Source organism: Podarcis liolepis (genome assembly GCF_965112155.1).
Source record: "Podarcis liolepis genome assembly, chromosome: Z".
Lineage (NCBI taxonomy): Eukaryota > Metazoa > Chordata > Lepidosauria > Squamata > Lacertidae > Podarcis > Podarcis liolepis.
Window position 1 is genome coordinate 43,212,980 of NC_139570.1, and position 24,041 is coordinate 43,237,020.

General features: G+C 42.8%; 1 protein-coding gene across 9 annotated transcripts in view; it reads right to left on the bottom strand.

Annotated features, from left to right (window-relative positions):
• The window catches only part of TNC (tenascin C), an 82,505-nt gene that overhangs the window by 17,545 nt on the left and 40,919 nt on the right, over window positions 1-24,041 (bottom strand). For 3 of the 9 annotated variants that reach the window (XM_083485666.1, XM_083485667.1, XM_083485670.1), the window contains 11 exons: window positions 23,511-23,696; window positions 23,006-23,095; window positions 20,206-20,469; window positions 14,856-15,128; window positions 13,622-13,894; window positions 11,443-11,718; window positions 9,650-9,925; window positions 8,206-8,478; window positions 4,210-4,482; window positions 1,011-1,133; window positions 34-177 (listed from right to left, as the gene is read on the bottom strand). In XM_083485666.1, the coding sequence (XP_083341792.1) occupies window positions 34-177; window positions 1,011-1,133; window positions 4,210-4,482; window positions 8,206-8,478; window positions 9,650-9,925; window positions 11,443-11,718; window positions 13,622-13,894; window positions 14,856-15,128; window positions 20,206-20,469; window positions 23,006-23,095; window positions 23,511-23,696 (2,451 nt within the window). The remainder of the gene's footprint in view (window positions 1-33; window positions 178-1,010; window positions 1,134-4,209; window positions 4,483-8,205; window positions 8,479-9,649; window positions 9,926-11,442; window positions 11,719-13,621; window positions 13,895-14,855; window positions 15,129-20,205; window positions 20,470-23,005; window positions 23,096-23,510; window positions 23,697-24,041) is intronic. The other 6 variants (XM_083485669.1, XM_083485674.1, XM_083485671.1 and 3 more) reach the window with 4 other exon arrangements.

Genomic DNA, 24,041 nt, shown 5'->3' on the forward strand with positions numbered 1-24,041 from the left:
CTCACTTAATTGCCATCAACTTCTGGGACATACCTGTGGTCACAGATCCAGAAACAGGCTCACTTTCTTCAAATCCTTTGACAGAGATGATACTGACAATGTACTCCACGCCAGGGATCAGTTTTACCAGTTTAGTTCTACTCTTGCTTCCATCTACTGTCACATAATTGGGGGGACCTGGAATAGATAGTAGCTTGGATGACTGGTGGGACTAAGTGTGCAAGGTTCAGAAACCAGAAGCAAAGGCTTAAGTATTTTGTCTCCAACATTCACAATACGTTACCAGCCATAAGAGAACATAAGAGCCCTGTTGCATGAGCCAAAGGCCCATCTAGTCCAGCATCCTGTTCTCAGTGACCAATAAGATGTTTCTGAGAAGGCTACAAGAAATACATGAGCACAACAGCTCTTTCCCTACTCCTCTTCCACAGCAACTGGTATTCAGATGCATACTGCAACCAGCGCTGGGGGTAGTACACAGCCATCATGGGTATGAATTTGTCTAATCTCCCCTTAAAGACATCCAAGTGGGTGGCTGTCACAACATCTTCTGGTTGCGCATTCCATAGTTCCTTTATGCACCATGAGAAGAAGTGTTTTCTTTTGTCTGTTGTGAACCTCCCAACATCCAGCTTCATTGGTATTATGAAAAAGGTAGAAACATTATTTCATCCCAAGGGTCATAGCCTTCCTCAGGTAACCTTGGGGGGTGGGGAGGCACATGCCAGCAGAGGATGGGGTCAGAGACAAAAGTAGACAAAGCAACGGGTGCAAATCTTATCTTACACACATACCATCTCTCTCTAAGCTGCATCCAGGCAAGCAAGAGAAATGATCACAGTTCATGAACACTTTTAAGTCAGGCAAAACCATTCATGAAGGGCATAGATAAGTGCTGGTGGGAGATTGGGAGATGTGGCCTGAAAAGATTCTGAGGGCCAGGCATTTGGCCACCTCCAGTTTCCCCTCCTCTGGCCCATCCCTGTTCATACACCCTTCTTCTTCCTTACCTCCTGTAACTGGAACATAGGTAATCCGGAAGAGGTCCACCCTTGTCCTTGGGGGTGTCCAACTGACCACAGCTGAGTCTTCGGTAATATCAGAGAATGTAATTTCCTTGGGAGGTCCCATTGCTAACCAAGAGACAGACAGTAAGGCAAACAAAGAGAAGGAGTTAACAAATTGTTGCATCAGCCAGGCTGGTAGGGAAAAACACACACACACTTGGTCTCAGATTTCCAGTCCAGGAGCTACAATAAATATTTGGTCCAGTGTCATGACTGGAATGGAAAGTTCCATACCACAAAGCATTTTTACTTGGCACAGGCAAATGATTGTCTTCATGGCCAAGTTTTTGTTTTTGACAAGGATCTTGAAGTTGTAGTCAACACTGCACACAACTCCCCCCTGACCCCCCCAAAAAGAATTGTAATGCTCAAATCCCAAGACACCTTCTGCCAGGAGACGACATCAGGATAGCAAATGCTGCACTCAAAATGGATCATTCATGGTCTTTGACAGTATGTCAGGTGTCATAGCTCTAGCTGAGAGATTCATGTGTTCTCAGGTGTGAACATGGAGCTCTTGTATTGGGGAAGCCTCTGCACATTTATGCTCCAGGGCCTGGCTATCAACTTTCCCTTCTTTAGTTTCAGTATTACCCTTTTATAGAACTCAATGGGGAGGAAGGTGGGGCCAAAACTGGAATTAGTCCTCATCTGCAGTATTCACTTAAAGCAGTACCATAGAAGCATAGAACTGTAGAGTTGGAAGGGACCCTGAGGGTCATCTAGTCCAACCCACTGCAATTCAGGAACATGCAGATGTTCCATATGGGGATCAAACCGGCATCCTTGGCATTATCAGCACCACACTCTAACCAACTGTGTCATCTGATGATTAACGTACCATCCCACTTTACACAGTCATGGTTTCCTCCAAAGAATCCTGGGGACAGCAGTCTGTTAAGGCTGCTGGGAGTTGTCAGGAGACCCCTTCACAGAGCTACAATACCCATATTTTCCCAGGAAGAGTGATTGCTAAACTACTTTTAGAACTGTAGTTCTGTGAGCAGACAAGGCATCTCCTAGGCATCTCACAGCACCTCCAACACACTAGTGTTACCAGGATTATTAGGGGTAAGTCATGACTGTGCATTCACGCACACACACCTAGGAGTTTCCAGTGGAAATGTAGATTGGACAGGGCATATAGTCATTATGTTTCTATTTCCCAGCTTTTTGCCTTCATAGCATTGTTGGGGCATTTTTGTCACAATGTTTATGCTGATGATTGGCATCAGATGTAGAAACTCTTTGAATAGAAAAAAAAATGTGGCTGATGTAAATCTATCAGTTTTGTGTATATCCTGCCCTCTTCCCCTTGGTTAAATGTCCCTGCATACTCATTGCAGATAATGATAAAACCATGTGCAAATCAAAGCTGTTCAAGTTTACAAGTTTTCATGTCAAGATTTTTGCTACGGGTCTTACATTTCTTTTGGCAGGTCAACTTGCAAAAGGGAAATAAAATGGAAGAGCTATCCAACACCCAGAAGAAAATAATAATCTGGCAGCCCAGTATGTACATCCAGCCTTTTAACTGTAAATAGATGATTTTCCCCCAGTTGCAATGAAAACAACTTAGGGGTTGTTTTTTTTTGAATAAAAAATAAGCAACCCACACAAGAGATGTCCATTAGCAAGCAAGAGACAAATACCAGAAGCAAATCACATTAAAATAATCTAATAAGACATGCAAGTTAAAGTTCAACTAATTTTTTCTTCTTCTAAATTTGGAGGATGTATGCGCTTTCCTAATTTGACTTTGCTTACAAAACCCAATTCTGAAACATCTTCAGCATTTCAAGATTTGTAAGGAAAGAATGAGAAAAAGCTATCCTAAGGGCTGATGGGTGTTGGAGTCCAATAGCATCTGGACCTATTTACCCTTTCCAGTCCAAAACTCAGTGCAGAAGGGATGGGAGACTCTGGCCCTCCAGGTGTCGCAGGTTTCTTTATTTGCCTTTGGGAAAATCTTTTTTGCATTAGCATCAAAATTTGGGTGTACTGACAGACCGAAAGCCATAAAATCAAAAGCTAATTACACGTCACTCACACATCATGAGGACCACGATTCCTTGAAGCTCTCTGAATTGCTGCACTATAAGCAATGTTGTTGGAGATTTTAATGGACTTTTTCCTGTTGCCAACTTACAGAATTAAATCCTGGGCTCCTAAGTCATTCTGAAAAGGGCTGACTCAGGTTCTGTCACTGATGATGGTGGGAAGGAGGCACTGTAACAGCTAATAGATATTTATCCTGGAGAAAAGCTGTATCATAGTGGCAAAGTATTTACTTTCCATGCAGAAGGGCCTAGGTTCAATCCAAGGCATCACCAAGTAGGGACTGGAATGTCTCTTGCCTGAAACCCCAGATAGGGCAGGAGCACCGACATGTCAATCACCTTGCACCATAATAACATTGACTGATTGACTTGTAGGTGTTCCTTCCAACCTGTTAAAAGCTGGCCTATGGAGTGGGGGAGAGATAGTGATAAAACAGTATTGAACTTCCTATGACATCAGGTGTGGTCTAAGTGGGCATGGTTGGAGGAAAATGATCTTGTGGTTCAAATGGGGAGGCCTGGTGGGTTAAATGTGGCCCCTGAGCCAGAGGTTCCTCAACTCTGGTGAAGACAATACTGAGTAGATGGACCACGGTCTGAGTTGTTACAGGACAGTTTCCTATGCTTAACAAGTAAAGCCACTTTGAAATAGCTGTCCTCTTTGCATGAGTTGGTCTGTGTGAAGACCTACTGACCAGTGATGGATGCATGTTCCAACAAGGATTCCACAGACGTTACACCCATTTTTGTACTTTCCAATTTTTTATGGTATGAAAAGCTAGCATTGCTTGCAGCTAAATTTTATCCTTTGGAATTAATGTACTTAAATTAGTCGTGTCCATCAGTTCCAAAGCCTCTGCTTTGAGTAGGACTAACACTGGATAATACTCCTTAGTTCAGAATGACAGTTGGGCTCACATGATGGGATGCTCCTTCACCTTAAAAAATAAAGAAACAAGACCCTGCATATGGAAATGTAGCGTGTCAAGAAGAAAGGTACAGATGTGAAAGACACATGCACACATATGCAGGTGAGTGCATCATGCCGTTCTCATCCTTGCCACACTTTATCCAAACAATACCTGTTGTAGCGATTGTATTTACTGGTTGGGAACGTTGTCCACTGGTAACTCCATAGAGATCAATGTAATATCCTGTGCCTTCTTTCAGCCCTATTATATCTTGGGTGCGTTCATGGCCTGGTACAATTAGTTCCAGAGGGCCTGATACCATATTGGTGTCCCTTATTTTAAGAACAAAACTGTCAAAGGCTCCATCATCTGCCGTCCAAGACAGACGAAAGCCATCAGGGGTTGCATCTGACACCAGAAGGTTGTCCACTTCAGGTTCTGCTTCTGAAAGTGCAAGAGGGAGAGAAAGAGAAAGAAAGAAAGCAAGAGAGGGAGAAATAAGATTTTTAATTTCCTTTAAAAGAAGAAAAAGGAGGAGACTCCAAGGAGATTTGCCCCAAGTCAGATTAGCGTATGATGTAAATGTTCCCGTCACAAATTCAAAGAAGTGGAAAGAATCCGCTATCCAAAAAAAGGAGGGAAATGCATTCAGAGATTATGAGCAAGACACATTCTTATCAAAATATGTGGGTGTAGGTGCGATCACTCTTCAAGGACCCCCAAAGCAGCACGGCATAATCACTCACCATCTCCCCCTGCCATGCAATATTAAAACATGCTGGTAGTAAGCCTGATGTTCATTCGTTCTCTGTCTTCCATCAGAATCTCCTATTTTTCTGCTCATTTTTTTAAAGAAGGTCATTAAAAGCAAAACCACTGTAAATTATCTGAACATTGTCGTTTTCCCGGGTTCACATCAAAGCACGCCTTTGAACAAAACAACCTATTCTACCAATTCACAAATTATAATAAGTTTGTAGCCCCTTTAGTCCAGCACCCCTGATCCAGTGGTGGCTGGTGGCACAGAAGACGAGGAGGCTATCAGTAGGTGGAGGTGAAGCCAATGATATGCTGAGTCAACTTATTTCAGTTTTGTTCCCAACCTCCTCACTGCTGAGTTCTGCAAGACTAACACTGAGACTGGTAATAAGCAAGAAGGCAGGCAGGTGGGGACACCTGGGGTTGGTGGGGCACTGTCTTATTGAACCACCCCTTCTGCCCTATCCATACAGAAAATGGAGGCCAGGAGTGGGGAGCTTCTGCAGCCCTCCTGATGTTGTTGGGCTACTATTCCCTGTTGGCCATGCTGTATGGGACTAATGGGAGCTGAAGTCTAATAACATTTGGAGGGGCAGAGGTTTTTCATGCCTGAGCAGATGACTCTCGACTGAGGGAGAGCCTAACCAATTCCCTAGGTAGCTGGTTCTATTGTTGAGCTGCTTTCCCCTAGCAAGATGTTTTCCTATTGCTTATCTGAAACCTGATCTCCTGTAACATAAGCACAAAGTTCTAGTTCTTTTCTCTGAAGCAGATGAGAATAATTTTTTGCTCTCTTCTATGTAGCACCTCTTCAGACAAATCTGATCCACATGGTGCATGTTTGACACCTGACTGAAGCAGTTTGATTAGTGATTTCACTGGAATACTAGGTTCATATTATGCATGTGCCCAGCTTGTAATGAGCATCTGGATCTCAAGATGAGCATAGTCCCAGGTGCAAAAGCTCTTATCTGGCTGTAGCATGTCCTTCCCTCCCTGGTGCCAAAATTTGAACTGGGTCAGGCCATCACAAACTAACCTTCCAGGTACATAGGCAGCACACATGTTTGTAGTGAACTAGTTTGGTTTAAGTAGTTTGGTTTCACTGAATTGTTAGAAAAAACCCTTCTGAACCACACCTGAAAGTGGTCCTCAAAAATTCCGGGTGAACTAAACATGAATTAAGTTCATTTGGGGGTAGAAACTTTGAACAATTTCTAGTTCTTCTTCAGATTTATTTTCTTACATGTGGGTTTTGTTTGTTTATTTACTCTTTGGGCCTTTAAACATAAACATCACAATTGGGGTAAAAAAACCAAAGAACTCACAGTCTACTGTGTGTGTGTTCTGATGTTTTCTTAGTCTTAAATATATTGTATACTTCAGTTCAGCAACTTGGGAATGCTGATTTTTTTTCTCTTTTTTGCTTAGGGTTACTTTGGATGAACTTAGATGGAACTGTGAACTGAACATGAACTGAACTAGCTCATTTTGTAAAGGGACATATGTGAACTGGAATTAGTTCCTCTGGGAACATAATAGTTCCCAAGCCCATCTGGCTGGCCACTAGTGGAAAAAGATAACTTGGCTATATGGACTTTGGGTCTGATGCAGCAGTGCACTTGTTGCACTTTTACAGGTGGAAGGAACTAAATAAAGCGGTATCACTGTTTAGCCATGTATGCTTCAAAAGCTACCAAGATTGCTGTAGCATCAATTTTCTTCCACCTTCCGGAACTGTGTTTACTTAGCAAGATATTCTGTGATAAAGAAAGAGAGATGGAGAGAGAGAACAGAAAGGCTACAAGTAAATATGGGTAGATGTCAAATAATGCTGCTAAGGATTGGAAAAATCCTTAGTTTCTTGGCTAGGAATTGAATTAATATGGTGATTTTTTTAAAGGATTAAACATACACACACACACACACAGAGAGAGAGAGAGAGAGAGAGAGAGACAGAGAGTAGGACGGTCAAGAGCTTCCTGCAGGGTTCTACAAGGGGCAACACTGAGACTAAAACACTGAAACCCCCTGGACTGGTTGCAAGAAAGAAGATAGGCAGGTGGGTGCTGGCTAAGTGCAGACTGAGGTTCGTGGGGCAATGCAGTGATGTGTATGATCCGCACACACTCTCACATGCACATACAAAGGACATACACAGGCAGACAACCTCCTCATCAGCTGAACAAAGCAGATCAGCTGAAGAGAGGGAATATTACTCCTGTCTATCCATTAAATGATCAATGTGATGGTAGGGAAGCATCTCCACCCATCGCAGTGCTGTGTCTACTTCCATTCCTTTTCTTTTGGCCATTGGTCTTGAGAGGGCAGGACAAATTATTTATAGAGGGCTAGATCATACCCTTGAACTAGGAGTGTGAAGGCACAAGCTACAACAACCTGGCTGCAGCTCAAAACCAGTCTAGGTCTATTTAGTGCCTAGGTGGGAGATTGCCTAGGAATCCTATGTATGCTGTGCTGCGTTGAGTTCTATGGAAGAAAGACAATATATTAATCAACTAAGTAAAATCTTTCCCAATAGGATTCCAATGAAGCTGGATACCTTGGCTTACAAGGAATATGAAAGCTCAGCTATGTATGCAAACTTAGATCATATTGGCCATCATTGCAGATCCTCTTGTATGAAGAAAATAGATCGGACTATCATGGAGAAGAGGTGTTTTAAGGAGTCCTGGAGTACTACTGAAAAATGTTCCAAGCATTAAGATTATTCTTCCTTCAGAAGTAAGTTTCTAACACGGATTTAAATCCTTGTTCAAAGCCACTGCTGAAGCTTTCCAATGGAGACAATATGGTGGTGGGGCTAAGTTTAGTTAAATGGATATATTGATGGGTTTAGATGTGGGGTACCCTTCAGAATACTTGGTCGGCCATAATGTTCACTGCTGGTATTGTCCCTGTCATCATTTTGCAGAATGACCTAGCCCATAGGGAGTTTAACACTCATGGAGTTCTTGAAAGCTCAAGTTTTCTTGAAGTTAACCATATCTGTGAGCCTGATCAGTGTTTGAATAGGAACATTCTTCTCTTGCTGTGTACCTCATGCAATCTGCTTTTCCAAAAGTAGAATAAATAAACAAGGGAAGAGAAGTAGAATGTATAAACAAAGATTCAGTCAATGAGGATACATTGAAACTCCCCCTTTGGATAGGGGTTCAAAGACATCTGAACAAATCAACATCTGTTGGTTCTCTCAGTTTGGTTCTCCAAGAGATAGGGCATCCAAGAAAGAGAAGTATGGGAGTCATGTTAGTGGATGTGTCAGTAGCTAGTGATGAGGGAAACCATGGTTGGTCACCAAATGAGGCATTAAAAAAAAAGTGTCCAGAGGAAGGATGAAGAAAGTGTGCATTAGAGGTAGAGAACATTCCAGTTGCATTAAAATACCTGTTAGAGCAACAACACTTAAGGGCCTAGTTTGGCGACCATGAGCAAAACCGTAAAGCACAACCTCATAGCCAATGCCAGTTATGAGACCTCTAAGTGTCAGCTGACGCTGGGCTCCTGAGAGGAGGAACTCCTGGGGGTCCAGCAGTTTGCCAGAATCCACCACGATTATTAGAAAGCTGTCAAAGGCATTCTCTGATGCCATCCAGGACACTGTAAAGCCATATGGATTAATGCCTGAGACAGTGAGGTTTTCCAGTGGGGGCAAAGGCTCTGAAAGAAGGGGAAGGTGTGAAAAACACAAAGGAGAAAAAAAAGAGTTAGATAAGACAGTGCGTGTAACTTGATATCAACCACAGGTCTCCATGGGGGAGCAGGGGAAACTAGCAACTATTACAGTGTAGTATTAATGGTGAAATAATTGTATATAGTTTTCAAGGTAGATTCATACATGCATATCCATCACTCAGTGGGCTGTATCCAATGCCAGTCCTACTCAGAATAGACCTGTTGAAATCAATGAACTGCATAATTTGGGTCTACTCTGAAGAGAACTTAGTTTGGGTACAATGCAATATCTCCATGGATAGCACAGTCAAGCTTCATGATGTGGTCTATGTTAGCTGCATAAAGGGTTATGCTGCAGTTTGAGATCAGGTTATTGGAAGACCCATCAACACCTGCATGGACCTGTCCTAGTCATAACCGAGACTATGGAAGCTCTGCTTCAGTGCCTTCTAAGATCTATGGCCGTGTTTCCCAAACTTGGGTCTCCAGCTGTTTTTGGACTACAATTCCCACCATCCCTGATCACTGGTCCTGCTAGCTGAGGATGATGAGAGTTGTAGTCCAAAAACAGCTGGAGATGCAAGTTTGGGAAACCAAATCTATGAGGGTGATAGACAAACTTCAGTGTGTTTACTCAGAAGTAAGTCTCAGTGTGGTCAGTGGAACTTGCTTCCAAGTAATTGTGTATAGCAGCAGAGAACCTGTGGCTCTTTAGATGTTGTTAGACATCATCCCTGACAATTGGCCATGTTGGCTGGGATTGGTGGCAATTTGAGCCCAACAATATCTGTCTAAAACCTCTGGCAAAGGAGAATTTATCACCTTCCAAGGCAGTCCAAGATCTCATGGCTACAATTACACGAAGATGGAGATCATATTAACCATCAATGTTTTCTTCTCCAGACACATAGTAATATAAATTTAGTATTGTCCATTGCCTACTGCTGTTTGGTTTAAAACAAACAAACAGGCAACCCTCAATTGAAAGTCAATCAACTTTTCTCCACAAAGCTGTAATCCATCAACATTCTTAGATATGGGATAGGCAGTACATGGTGAAAATGCTGCAATCATAATTGCCAATTCATTTAATCCAAATAGGAGGGGAATGGAAGGGGTGGGGGGAACAAACACCCGATGTCTTTTAAATGGGTACCTGTCATCAACAAAGAGATGAGAGACTCAGTGTGTCTCCCGCCTGTGGTTGTGCCCTGAATGTTAATGTCATAATCAGTATAATCTACTGAGCCTGAGACGAGAGTGTCATGAGCCTCTCCTGACACCGAAAGCTTCTGAGACTCCCGGAACAAATGGGAATCTCTAACATTTACAGCCAACTTTGCAAAAGGCCCATCTCTTGTGGTCCAGGAGAGGTTGAATGTGTTGGCCTTAGCATTTGTGAGTGTAAGCATGCCCAGCTGTGGTTCGACCTCTGAAGAAAAAGGGAACACAAAAAGTGGAAAGAGAAAAGCATTACTGGTTGGCAGCCATGTGGTGGTAGAGAAAACAGAAGGTGCATCACTTAATCAATAACATGTGAGGTTCTCCACCCCCGGCACAAAACCACTAAGTCCAGAGTATAAAAATGACATAACTTACATCAATGGATGGTCTGCTCATCTAGGAGAGCCCCCCAATAAGTCTCCCTTCTCTTTCCCCAAGGTAAGATGTTTTATTTTTTGCCTCAGGAATGGAAGGGAGAAAAGTGGGTGTGAGCAGGGACCAAAGCAGAACTTAAGCAGGCGCCAGCTCCCAAGAAGCTGTGCTTGCCTCAGCGCTGCTTACTGCATGTGTGAAACCTAACTGACCCCAATTAAGGACTCATGCTAGAACTGCCCTCATGCTGCCATATGGTGACAAAGCAGTGTTGGCATGGTTTTGTAATGCTCATGTGCCTTTAAAGAAACAAGCTCAATGTGATCTCATGATCACCTGAAGATGGTGGAATGTACAGCAACACAGAAGACAGATATAGCACCACCAGACTTAACATGCAAGTTTGAAATAGTTTCCCCAATATTTCTCCACCACTTGGACATTGTCAAAGCATGCTTATCCGGTCAGATCAGGCATAGCCCTTGGAACTTAAAAGCTCCTGCATGCAATGCAAAATGAAAGAATCCTGTCAGGCAAGACATACAGTAGGATCTTGGTTACCCTGGAAGTGCCTTTGTTAGCAAAACACACTGGCATCTTGTGGAAGGTATGTTATCATCCTAACCCCAATCAAGGATGATTGGTAGAAGTGACTGTACTCTTGGGCTGGAAGCTCAAGAAAGAGATGGGCTTTGCTTTTCCATTCCAAGTATTGACTCAGCATAATAATATATGCAGAGATGCCAGACAGATGAGACTCTTGATATGTATAATGGTATTGGTACCAACCATGCAGCTTCCCACCTCTCTTTGGTTGATACATTGCAATACTGAAAATATAAGTAACTGAGGTGTCTTCTAGGTCCAACAGCAGAACACTGATATGTGCCATCATAAAGCAAGGTGGCATGCAAAGATCTATCTCTCAGGATGACAAGAACTGTGGGATAGCAAGGCCTCATGATGAAAACATCAAGGCAGGAAGAAGAAAGACAGAAGAAGTGCAATGATGGTCAGTGATGGGAGATCAGATGCAGTGATGCTCTAGAAAAATGTCTGCTAGAACAAGTACATACACATATATTTATATATGCATATATGTATGTTGTAAGTAGCACACACACATACACACACATATGTGATGTAGATTAGCATGTGTGCATATATAGAAGAAGTCCTTAATTGTTGGGACACAACAGTTGTAACAATATTGTCCTCCTTTCAGGTTTACTCCGGTTCTGAGAAATAAGCACCCTTTCTAAATTAAGACAGGAAGGAAAATATCATACTTGGGGAAACTGCACTTATGAGTAAAAGGAATCAGAGAAAAGGCAAACCTTGGAGGTGATATACCTGTGGTAGCCCATGTCGTCAAGGTCTGGCTACTTTGCCCATCAACCAAGCCATGAAGCTGGAGGGTATAATTAGAGTTCGGTCTGAGATTGATGAGGACAAAGCTCCGAGAGTCCCCCGGCACTGTGTGCTGCTGGGAGTCCAGAGACTGGTTGTTGGTGTTTCTAACATCTAAGAGGAAATGGTCAAAGGCAACGTCCTGCGCTTCCCACATGAGGGACAGGCTGTCAGAGGAAGTATCTGAAACTGTGAGTTTGCTAAGGAGATGTGCAGTTACTATGAGGAAAAAACACATTGGAATCAACATGGGCAAAACTTCCAAGGTGGAATACAATAACAGAAGAACTCAAGGATGCAGAAGAAACATGCCCGGTGGAATCCTACCTGTAAACTTTGGGTTGTATCCGGCTAAATCCTACTGAGCATATATCCACTGAATTTAATGGACTTAAGTTAGTCACTGGGTCTACTCTGAGTAGAGCTAACATTTAAAGCAACCTTTAAAGGGTGCTTTTTGGTTGTCCAACTTATACAATGGCAAAAATACAGGAAAGCAGTAGGTACCATTGAGACGACTAGGACTGGAAAATGAATCAGTTTTAAAGAGATATATACACAGAATTCTAACCCACGGGCTTTTCTCACATTGAACTGCCTCTTGTATTGAGAACCTACTCCTGTCTAAACTATGTGCACTGTTCGTTTGTTTTTGTTTTTTTTTTAAAAAAGTCTGGATAATTATATGCAAAATTATGTTTAAAAATACATTTGTGCATATGTTTGTGACCATACCCATAAAATTTCAAGCCTCATGCTGTACTCTGCTTCCTCTGTTTCCTCTTATACGTATATTGAAACATATGCATTCTGATACCAACATGGTGCTCTCCAGGTTTTGTTGGACTACTAGTCCCACATAGACTGTGCTAGCTGAGACTGCTTTATAGAGTTATGTGTGTTGCTGTGTCTATTTATGTGCAGGTTACTTCAGTAAACCTTTAGTAAATCTGGGGGGGTATATAATATGTGTATAATATTATATGTATAATGGGAAGCTTCATAACTTCATATTTTTAGTGAAACTGGGGTGGGTGGAAACTTTATTGTTAAGATTAAGGCCCCACCTGCACTACACATTTTTAACACATCAAGGGTGCCAAGAATTGTTAAGAGACCTCTATTCTCTTCACAGAGATACAATTCCCAGAGTTCCCTGGGAACAGCGATTTGTTGTTACACTCATTAGTTCTTCCCATGTATAACCAACATCTGCAAGGGGCTAGAGGAGATGCTAGATATGGCTACATATATTTAGCACACTTTCCATTTTCTTCCCTATGAAACTTTGGAGGATCAATGGAAAGTATAATATACCTTAGAAAAAACTACTTAGAAATTTCCCAAGTCCATCAAATAGGATATTGTGATGGACTAACAAGCATTTCTATTCTCATTTTCCCTTATGCGCTCATGTTCTACACTTCTAGAAAAAATGGCTGCTTTTCTTCATGGAACATAATAAAATCTCTGCTGCACCACAGCAAAGTCCTATAATTTAAATAGGCATTGAGTGAATTATTATTATTGGTCCTAAATCTGCCACAGCCATCTTCACCAGATAACCCCTACTTTCAGTGTTTATAAGAGAGGAAGAAAAACTTATCTCTGTTACAAAATTGTAAAAAGAGCTCTATTGGATTAAAGCCAAAGGCCTACCATAGTCCACCATCTTGTTAACACAATCTGTGATTCCCCATTATTGGTATTCAGAGGCATACAGACTAGAAGGAGAACTTGGCCATTGTGCCTCATGATAGTCTTACCCTCCATGAATTTGTGTACTCCTCCTTTAAAGCCATCCGAGTTGGTGGCCATCGTTACCTCTTTCATAGTTAAACAATGACTTTAAAAGTGGCATACACAAATAGTTAATTTTCCACTTTATTGCCCCTTCTCCCTACCAAAAAAAAAAAAAAAAAAAAAAAAAGCCCATGAAAAAAGCTCCAAATATCTTTTCATGTAAGGGAACACTTCAGCACACTTACAGTTTTGGTTGTCCATTTTTGCAATTCAACAGAAGGCAATAGGAAGTGTGAAAGAGTAAATGATGCTGAGGTTAAGGACGGTCTTGAAAAGGAAACTGAATAACACATGATGCACATGAGGTAGGATCATATACCTGTAGTAGCTGTAGTGCTTAATGCCTGAGTACGGAAACCACGAGTAACTCCATAGAGGTAGATAATGAAATTAGTTTTAGGGGACAGCCCTGAGATATGAGCAGCCTTTAAATGGCCTGAGATGTTGTATTCCATGGGTTCCAGCAACCTGTTGGAATCAATAATTTCAATGATAAAGCTCTCGAAGTTTCCTTTGGTGGTGATCCAGGAGAGATTGAAGCCTTCAGGGGTGATGCCCCAAACTGTTAAGTTGCTGACTTCGGGCTTCATCGCTGAAGAAGGGAAACAACATTGAATTTGATTTTAATTTTGATTTTAACTGAAAGTTCAAAGTCTGTTCTATTTGACTTCAAGTCCCGAGCTGAACAATGCAGGAGATGAAATGGGGGAGAGACCAGCTCAAGCAAGCAAATAAGGAAAGAAGCTAAAAGCCAATGCAAAATAGATGTCGAAGATAATCAAGGCCCCCATGCGTAGAAGCAGAATGCAGAGCAGCTCCCTAGAAATGATTTTGAGTCTTCTCCTATGCACAACTCTAGAGGGGAAAGTTGCAATAATATCCGTTAGATCTCTCTCTCTCTCTCTCTCTCTCTCTCTCTCTCTCTCTCTCTCTCTCTCACACACACACACACACACACACACACACACACACACTAAACTGGGAGAACACTCTCAGGAAATAGCTGCACATTTTTGAAACGCAAAAAAACTTTGTAAATACTGTACTGAGCTGATAGCATATGGAGTGGAAGAAGAGGCATATTATGCTGCCTGGAGATCTTCAGAATACAGATGATTATAAAAGAAATTAAATGCAGAGGAAAGTGCCTTTGAGCATAGATTTAGGACTATGGTTTTCATGCTGGAAGATTACTTTAATCTACAGCCAAGCCTCAGTTCTTTTCACTCAGTTCCTCAATATTCTGCTAGGGATGTTCTTCAAATAAGGAAAGCATCACAACTGATAAACCCCTGTCTCTGTTTTTTAGATGAAAATAGCAGGGAAGCAAGTAGCATGTCAATTGGTAGCTCTCCAGAAAGTGGTTCCACGGGTTACCATGAAATGAAATAGTCAACCTACAGGAGATTTGCTCGTCATTAGGGAGGGAGGGAAACAATGCAGGGTTGAGCAGATGCCATTCTCTCTCTTTCTGCAAAGGAAGGAAGGAAGGAAGGAAGCAAGAAATGGTGGCTGAAACAGGTGAGCAGATGCAAAAAAAGAGAAGAAGATACCTGTCATGGATTCAACTGAAAGGGGCTTTGTTCTGTAGCCCCGAGTCACACCATAGAGAGTGATAGTGTAAAGAGTGCTTGGCAGGAGGCCAGTAAGATTCGCAAATCGCAAATAGCCTGGGATGGTGATATTATGTCCATTTTCTGGCTGGTTTGGCTCCTGCACCTGCATGACAAAGTTCTCAAAGGCCCCTTCTCCAGCCGTCCAGGTGAGCTGGAATCCATCCCAGTGAACCTCTGAGACTGATAAATTCCCCAGCTCAGGCTCTTTTTCTAGATGTAAAGGACAGAGAGCCAAATTGGTTAATCAGATTTGAAGGTCAAAGCAAGCAAGCAAAGGAGTGATGAGGTACCGCCTGTCTCAAAGCTTTCATGGTAATGAGTTCCATTTTTACCTGGTTACATATTTATGAGCCCATCTCCCTTTCACTTATACACACACTTCAGGAGCTATATGTCCTAGGAGACAACCTGGGGATAAGATTTCCAAAGGAGATTCAGGAACACAGCTGAGGAAGCAGACATCAGCGAAGCCACCTATAAACCTTGATAGCCTCCGTAAAGCTATAGCTTTCTAGCAAGCAAGAATATTAAGCTGTGGGATCTAAAAAGGCAATTCAGGGACTGATTTCCATCTGATATTCATTTTGTAAGACACACACATACAGTCTGCTGCTTTACAGTAAACCATTAACAATTCAATATTTGCTCCCCCAAAGCTATTACAGGAATGCAGTAACGAATGAGGTAAAGGAGGTAAATATTTTATTGTGGGGACCAAAGCCCCCACAGCCCCTAGGAGTTGACTCCTATGTTTTCAAGGAAGGGAGTGGCTAGTGCTCCCTATATCTCCATATTAGTTGTCTACTACTGGCAAGGGGAGAGAGTCCTGTTTTCATAGTGAACAGCAATTTCATATTTTCTCAGATACAGTGGTTAAATGGGTAAAATGCCATGCTTTCAACAACTAAGAAAACAGATTTTCCTAATATAATGCATTTCTGTATGTTATTTTCACTAATATGCATGCTCCTGCACACAGTATACTAGTATATGCATTTTTGTACAATTTTTTTTTGGCTGGAGAACTACATCACAAGATTCAGAGCAGTATGAATTTTGATGGTTGTGCTTCAATTCACATTAATTTGGGAAAGTGTCAATTTGGCTGGTTTATCTTTAAATGCAAACTGAATCCAGTTTCTTCCCCATCCTAGTAACAACCCAGTGCATGATCTGTTTCTATAACACTGCCAAAGCAAAGCAGGCATGAGCTTGGACTGGGAGCTACATGTAGCTATTCTGAGCTCTCTAAAAGGAAGAATGGGGTAGAAATACAATAAATATGAGAAATATAGAGGCCTAGATGAGGCGACAGTAGCCAGACATAGCAGGTAGATTAAGAAAAGAATAAATACAGTCTTGAGTTAAGAGCTTCTTGGATGGACAACAGATATCTGGCTATAAACATTCCTTCCAAAAATGAAATTCCTCTATTTATTATACTCTAAGCAAAGCCTCCAGCTTCTGCTGCTGCCATTTCTATATATGGTTCATATTGTTCATATTGAGAATATGGATGCTATAAAGAATTTAAATGTGATCCCTCACTGTTACTTCAGCCATAGCTCAGGGGGAGAACATCTGCCTTGCATGCAGAAGGTCCCAGATTCAACCCTGAACAATGAATGTGTCCTGCCTGGACAGCTATTACCAAGCAATTGGGACAATGGTGTGCTAGATGGACCTATGGTCTACTTCACTTTAGGGCAGCTTCCTATCTCCCTAAATCATACCAGATGGGAATGCTTTCCTGGATCATGACTGGGGTGAATCTGTCTTCTTTACTACCTAAAGAGATGGACCTGAAACCTCAGGGAGTGCCTGTTGGTCAGTATTGATAGCACAGGGCCTAGATGCAGTGGTTTTCTTTGTCCCAGGAATCAGCCAACTCTTTACAATGGAGCAGGAACCTTCCTGCTGCTGAGGAGGTGAAGACTATGAAGCAGTTTTACTGATGTTAATGAGAACAAGTAGAACTTTGACTGTCTTTGTCTCAAATGGAACTATACTTCAGTCTGTCTGTGGTCCTTGAGCAGAAGGAGTTAACCAGAAGGAGAGTCAGTGATTGGCATGCCAGAAAAAGTGTGGGGGAGACTCAGGTTCAAATCCTAAGCTGCAGCTATGAAGCTAAGTCTACCCTACCTCACAGGGATGTTGTGAAGACAACACTGGCGGGCAGGGAATGTGTGTCACCTGAGCTTCAAGGAGGAAATGCAACTTAAATCCCTGTTGTTACAGTGGGATTTGAGACCATCTAACTTAATCTGGATCAGGGCCTTGGAACTATTCCTACCATTTCTTTTTCTAGGACCCAAATCCCACAAAACATATCCAACTAAGAGTAGACCCACTAAAATCAATGTACCTAAGTTATTCATGTTCCTTATTTTCCTTAATTTCCAGAGTCTGACTGACATCGGCTGCAGCTCCTAAAAGCCCACTCATGTTTTGCTGTGGAGGAATGTTATCAAATTCCTGCCCCAGTCTTCGCCTCCATGGGTTGTTCCTGGGGGACATCAACTTAAGAATCACAGAAGCCAATTCAGAAGGCCAAGCCTGGGTTATTCAAGCTGCCTGATGCTAAAGGAATACAAAGGGACTTAGTGTCATTTAACAGCAGAAGGGATGAAGCAACATGTCTTGTATGATTTGGCTCAGGATGGAAGATTCCTTGCCCACGTTAGAGGCAATCAAGGAAATATAATAAGGGAACAATCATCTCCCTGAGTCACATCCCAGCATCCTTCCGGGCCCTTGTTTGAATGGTCCTCCTGGTGCTTATATATTGGGACAAGGGCAACTTCACTTGGAGGCAGAGGGAGACAGAACAGTGGCTAGCAGTACTTTGATGCAAGAGTTCCTGTACTTATTATGGAGGGATCCCAGCAGCAGTGGAACCAACTTGGGCCCCAGGTTATGGGTGCCCAGTGCATGCAACGTCATGATGTCACGTTGCGATGTGATGTCATGACGTCACACACATCCCCCGGCCTCAGAACCCGGAAGTCAGGTTCCGAGACCTCACAAGGCCTAGTAAAGCATCTCTGAGGTCTCACAAGGCCTCGGACATGACTTCCGGTGCTTCATGAGGCACTGGAAGTTGAGTCAGGGGCCCTGCGGTGTGGGTGCTCGGGCACCCAGAGCCCCCTATAGTTGGCGTCCCTGTCCAGCAGGAAGAGGTGGGTGGGGAAGAAATAACTCTATAATATAAATGATAAATAAAAAACAAGAAAACCCTAGGGGGTTTAAGGCTTTGATGCCAGAAATGTCCAGATTTGGACATCTGAGCTCACTTGTTTATACAACTTTTGCTCAGACCTCGTTTATACAATCCCTAGAAGAATATGGAACACAGGAAGCTGGCTTTTACTGTGTCAGACCTTTGGCCCATCTAACTCAGTATTGTCTACATAGTGTTGTGACCAATGTAAGTCCTATTCAGAATAGACCTACTGTAATTAATGAGCATGACTAACTTGGATTCCTTGATCTAAATGGGCGTGCTCCCAGTTCAGTACAACTCACTGACTGGCAACAGTTCTCCAGGGTTTCAGGCCAGAGTTTCTTATAGCCCTACCTGGAAATTCTGGGGGATTGGACCTGGGAATTTCTACATGCAAAGCATGTGCTCTACCACAGAGCTACAGCCCTTTCCCCTGGAAGATAGGAAGCTGCGTTATACAATTGCTCAATCTAGCTCTGTATAGTTAACACTGGCAGTGGCTGTACAGGACTTCAGGCAGGAGTCTCTCCCAGCCCTAGCTAGAGATGCCAGGGGTTGAATCTGCAGTCTTCTGCATGCAAATCAGGTGCCCTACCACTGAGCAGGAATGGGAATACACCTCAGAATCTGGACCTTCCTCATATAGAAGTTGACAGATAAAACTAGGCAAGCTGAGAGCAATGAATACCTTCCCACCATCCCTATCCACAATAGACCAATAATTTATTTCATGCAGAGAGATTCCAGTTATTTATAGCATGTGCGTTTTTTAGAGTTTTGCCTTGGCAGATGGTTAAAAGAAACTGTCTGCCTTGAAATTTTCAAATGATCAGTATTGGATGTGAAAATCTAAAAGAAAGCCCTTTCCCTTCCTTGTGGTCCCTAAGTACTCAATACCTAAATGGGGGAAATGTGGAGCATGCGCTAATTTGGGGAACATCTGCATTTCACTGTCCTGGGTTCTCAAAACCAGATGAGACTATAGAGGTGAAGAAAAAGCCTTCCATATGGTGTCAATGAGCTGCCCATGCCAGTCCCCCCCCCATCAAAGAACTCTATTTTTTATTGCTGAAACATAAAAGGAACAATGGGGATTTCATTAACATCCAGACACTAATCTGAATATCAATGCACATCTTGTAAATATGTACAGAATGAAACTTTGATCTTGTTACTTCTTTAGCTGCACAGACCACCAAAACTGGAGCTAAAGACTTGGAATGGCTGGCTGGGAAACTCATACCTGAAAAGTTCTTTCCTAGAAAGAAGATGCTGTTATCATATATATGGCTGCAAGCATTAATCAGATGTAAACTTGTGCCTTTGATGGTTTCTCTCCCTGGGAATGAGCTTTTGCATGACAAGGGCCATATTCACACCATACATTTAGAGCACTATAGCACCATGTTAAACAGTCATAGATTCCCCCAAAGCTACCAGTCCCAGACTTCCCAGTGAAGAGAGGTTGATTGTTAGACCACTCTAGAAGCTGTAGCTCTGCAAGGGAACTAGGGGGGTCTCCTAACAACTGTCAGCACCCATTATGAATTACAGTTCCCAGATTGTTTTTAAAGTGGCTATTTAAAGTTGCATTTAAGGTGTGAATAGGGCTAAGGTTCAGACTGTCCCTAACCTGTCCCAAGTCAATCTAGAAGACTATTTAATGTGGCAACTTGCATCGCCATGCAAATAACCGCACAGTGTCCTGGTTCCATCCTTTGCAAAAGAGGCATATTACAGGGCTCATCTTTGGGGTCAAAGCACATTTGCTGCTCATGTGCCTGACCACTGGAACTCTTGAAACATTAAAATGATGCAAACATAAGCTGGAGCAAGAGGGAAGTGGGGCTGATTGCAGAAAAGGCATATTATGGGCTGCCTATCTTTTTTTTTTGTCTGCTGTACCCACACCCCATAGGAATTTAAGCCTACAATTTGGATGGAGGCATGAACTGAAGGGTCAGAGCCAAAGGGTCAGTGTACAAGGGGCTATTGGCCTCAGGCTGGAAACCATTGTGCAATCCAAGAACCTGTTTGGGGAGATGCAAACACAAAGGCACGTACCAGTAGAGCCAACCACTGTTGCAGGCTTGCTCTTGTGCCTGCCCTTCTCTGCCACAAGGTTGATGGTGTACTCTGTCCCAGCATCTAGGGACCTTAGGATGTGAGACGTGCTATCGGCAGGAATCTCCATTTCATTCTTCCTCCCATCAGGGGTCATGTAAGTAAGGCGATAGCGGTCAATTTTAGCCCGGGGTATTTTCCACCGCAAAGTGAGAGTCGTCTCGGTAGGATCAGTGATTTCCAAGTCCTTGGGACGATCCAGATCTGTGTGCAAAGAGAAATAAGAGAATTGTAGAGTTGTGGGACCATTTTGGGCCACGTAGACCAATTGATTTAACAAGACTCAGTTAATGAACAATTGTGTTTGGGTGGAGCTGGAGCAGTATAGTCTGTTGATCCTGTTCTTCTGGACTACAAGCTGTGTAAAAAGTGCAGAGAGAGGTTGAGTCTCCTTCTACTGAGAACTGTTACTGGAAGATTCCCAAACATTTGGTACTGTATTGCTTAAGAGATGTTTCCTCCTATATTACTGAAAGGGTTGCGAGAGGGTTGTGGGGGTTGCAGGGGTGTGGAAGCAAAAAATGTAATGCATGTTGGGTACAGATACCCCCCCCCCCACAAAGTGAGCAGCATGTTACAAGTCCTCTCACCTTCTGTGGTAGGCAGCATTGTGGCCAGGTATCCAGGCCCATGCAGTGAAACTAGAAACTGTATAATGGTGGCATTTACATTTGCTGTTCAACACACTTCTGTATCTGGCACCGACTCCATAGACCTGTGGCCCTCAAAAGGTTGCTCAGAAGGGAATGTGGCCCTCAGGCTGAAAAGGGTTCCCCATCCCTGCCCTATGATGAAGTTGTTAGTTGCTCAAACAGCGTTGCCTCTGCAAACCCTCAGACAGATCCTGTTGCCTGGCTGCAATTTTGTATGCGCTTTTGGGACACATTTCCCGATATAAGATACAGTGGTGAGCAGATAGCCTGCAGTTCAGACCTGGCCTAGTGACAACCACTGGTTGACCACCACTATTAGTGATTTGAAAGAAACTTTTTAGTCCATGCCAATGTCCTCTTCAGAAGTGGCTTCAAGAGGGAGGTAAAACAGCCCTACCCACATACCAGTTTTCTGACTCCCCTCTCTATTCCAGGACAGGCAGAGTGCCAGTTAGAAATTTGCTGATACAGGAGGAAAGAGTGCAGTGTGCTCCAAATTTACGTGGCTTTATGCATGACAGAGCCTAGCAAGCTCTCTCTGCAATTTTGAAATGTACATATACCCGCAGAATGTTGGCACGATATTTATCCATTTTTTGAAATCACTGGTCTAGTTCAGTCCTGGGAGCTTTGTGCTCTGTAGTCCCCTCTGTATTGAGAAAGGTGTTGGTTCTAATCTAGATCATGTGAGTTGTACTCTTAAGAGTGCAGAATAATCATTTGTGAAAGTATGTGGGATATTCTGAATGTTCATTCACCTGGTGCCCAAGGTAATTCAGCACTTCCTATGTGAATGCACACTGCATCCAACAAAAACACTGGCCTGGTTTGTATGTAATAAGCAAACACGTAGGCTCCCTGACAGGAGAATGAAGCCAATTTGCTTCTCCCCAGCCATTTTGGTGCTGTGCTGTGCCAAACTAAGCCATGGTTTGGCTCAGTATGTCATCCAAGCTTTGAGCCAGGATTTAGCTCTCTCCAAACAGAGCATGAGCTCATACAGGTTTGCTCTATAGTATACAGCTTGTGGAGAGAGTTAAAGCACAAGGTTTGAATGACCCTCCACAGTTTAGCTAAGCATAGCAGCAAAGTGAGCAGTGAGGCATAAAGCAGCCATGATCTCCTATCCAGAAGCCTGCACATTTGCTTATTTGCACCATACCACTATTTGGCCAGGGTTACATACAAATGGGGAAAATGTGGGTTTCAAAGAGGTCTGCCTACAAGCTTTGGAAACAAAAAGGGAACCCCAACTATACATACACCCAAGTCCCAGTTTAAGTGGGCTGTGGTAATGGTCTACAGTCTCACTAACTGCCAGCCCATTAGAGAAAAAATAAATGATAATAATACTTACAATGATTCCTGTTTTCACTGGCTCCCCTTATTTTTCTAGGGCCCAGGGGCCAAATGTGGCCCCCCAAGCCTCTCTATCCAGCCCACAGGACTCCTCCCCAGGCCACACCTTCTCCCCAATGCCTGTCTCTCAGCAACACTGCCCTGTGATTTTTCAAGTGCTTTTGCCTGAATCATATGTGACATTGAATTGTGATTATTCCCCTTTCTTCCCTGGATGGTGAAAGGTATGTGTTTGTTTAGAAACCTCTCACTTCTGCAAAGCTGGAATGGAGCCTAGTTTACGAAGGTTAGAATCCCATCCTTTGCTTTGCCCACTTTTTGCCTCAGGCCACACCCACTACTGGCGTGCATCTCTAAAAGGGATGCCCCTGAGGGGAATCATCCCTTGAGCTGGAAAAGCTTCATTACTCCTGTAATGCTGAGTGTTTAATGAAGACTGTCAGGGTCAGGCTGCAGCCCTGGGTGACAATACTTGAATCGAGACCTGCATAATGTATTCTGTGGCTCAGGAACCCAGGCATCAGTATCTTAAGCTGGGAAAGATGGAGAAAGTATTTATATTGAATCTGGACAATACAAAGGCTTTGTACTGCTAGTTGATCACCGCTGCTATTCCTTTCTGTGTCAGAAGAGGGCACTGAAGCCTGGCTACACATACAATCCACAGCCCTGGGGTTCCTGGCAGGCAATTTGTTTCCTATTATAAAGAAGATGAGACATTTTCCTACCAGTTCCAGCATTAATAGTGGAAGGAGAGCTCTCTTTGTCCTGCTTCACAGCTGTCACTCCAATGCCATATTCAGTTCCTGGCCTGAGACCTAAACAACAACAGAAAGAACAGAAATAGCTTTTTATTCATGTTGCCATTTGATTAAAGAAGTTTCAATTAATTATATGTTCTTAAACCAATCAATTAATATATTAAACAAGTATACATTTTCATAGGAATAAAACCTTAGTTGTGAAGATTTTAAAAGTGCAATTATTTATCTTTTATATTAAACATATATGTTTTGCCATCTCTGTGTCAGTCAAAAAGGTGTCCCCCTCTTTTATTTAATAAAAAAGATTAAGAACTTGTGAATGCCACAGCATGATAGGATTTGTAGTCTTATAACTAGCCCTGCATGATAAGATTTGTAGTCTTAAGAATGCAATTCAAGCTTGAGGCCATGCAACTTATATAGACATTTGGTCCAACAGTAACTTGACTACCTTTCAGGTGAGCCATACCTGTGAGTGTAGCTTTGGTTGTGGCTTGGTCACTTCTGGGTACTGTGACTTCAGCATGATCTCCACCAGAAATGGGGGCATACTTAATTCTGTAAGCTTCTGGTGTTGCTTGGCTGTTCTTCCATTCCAGGGTGATGGTGCTATCCGTCTGAGACAGGTGTTTCAGATTTTTTGGAGCATCCAGTTCTGGGCAGAAGGAAGGTGGTTAACTGTTAGCAAAGTTTGCATATGCAGAGCTGCAGGGGAAGCTTTGGGCTTAACAAATGTTAGGACATGTTCCCCATTAGTGATGGGCAAACTTCCTTCTGCTCTGTTCAGATTTGGTTCAGCATTTATGAACTCTCTCTTTCTAACAGCACAATGGTTTCTGCCCAATGCCAAGCCTATTCACAGTAGACTCATTGGCATTAATGGACATGACTAACAGGTCCATTCATTTCAATGGGTCTACCCTGAGTAGAACCTAGTTGGATACAACCCAATACTTTCAACCTTGGTATGTTAGCATAGATAGGAAACCTGTGGCCCTTC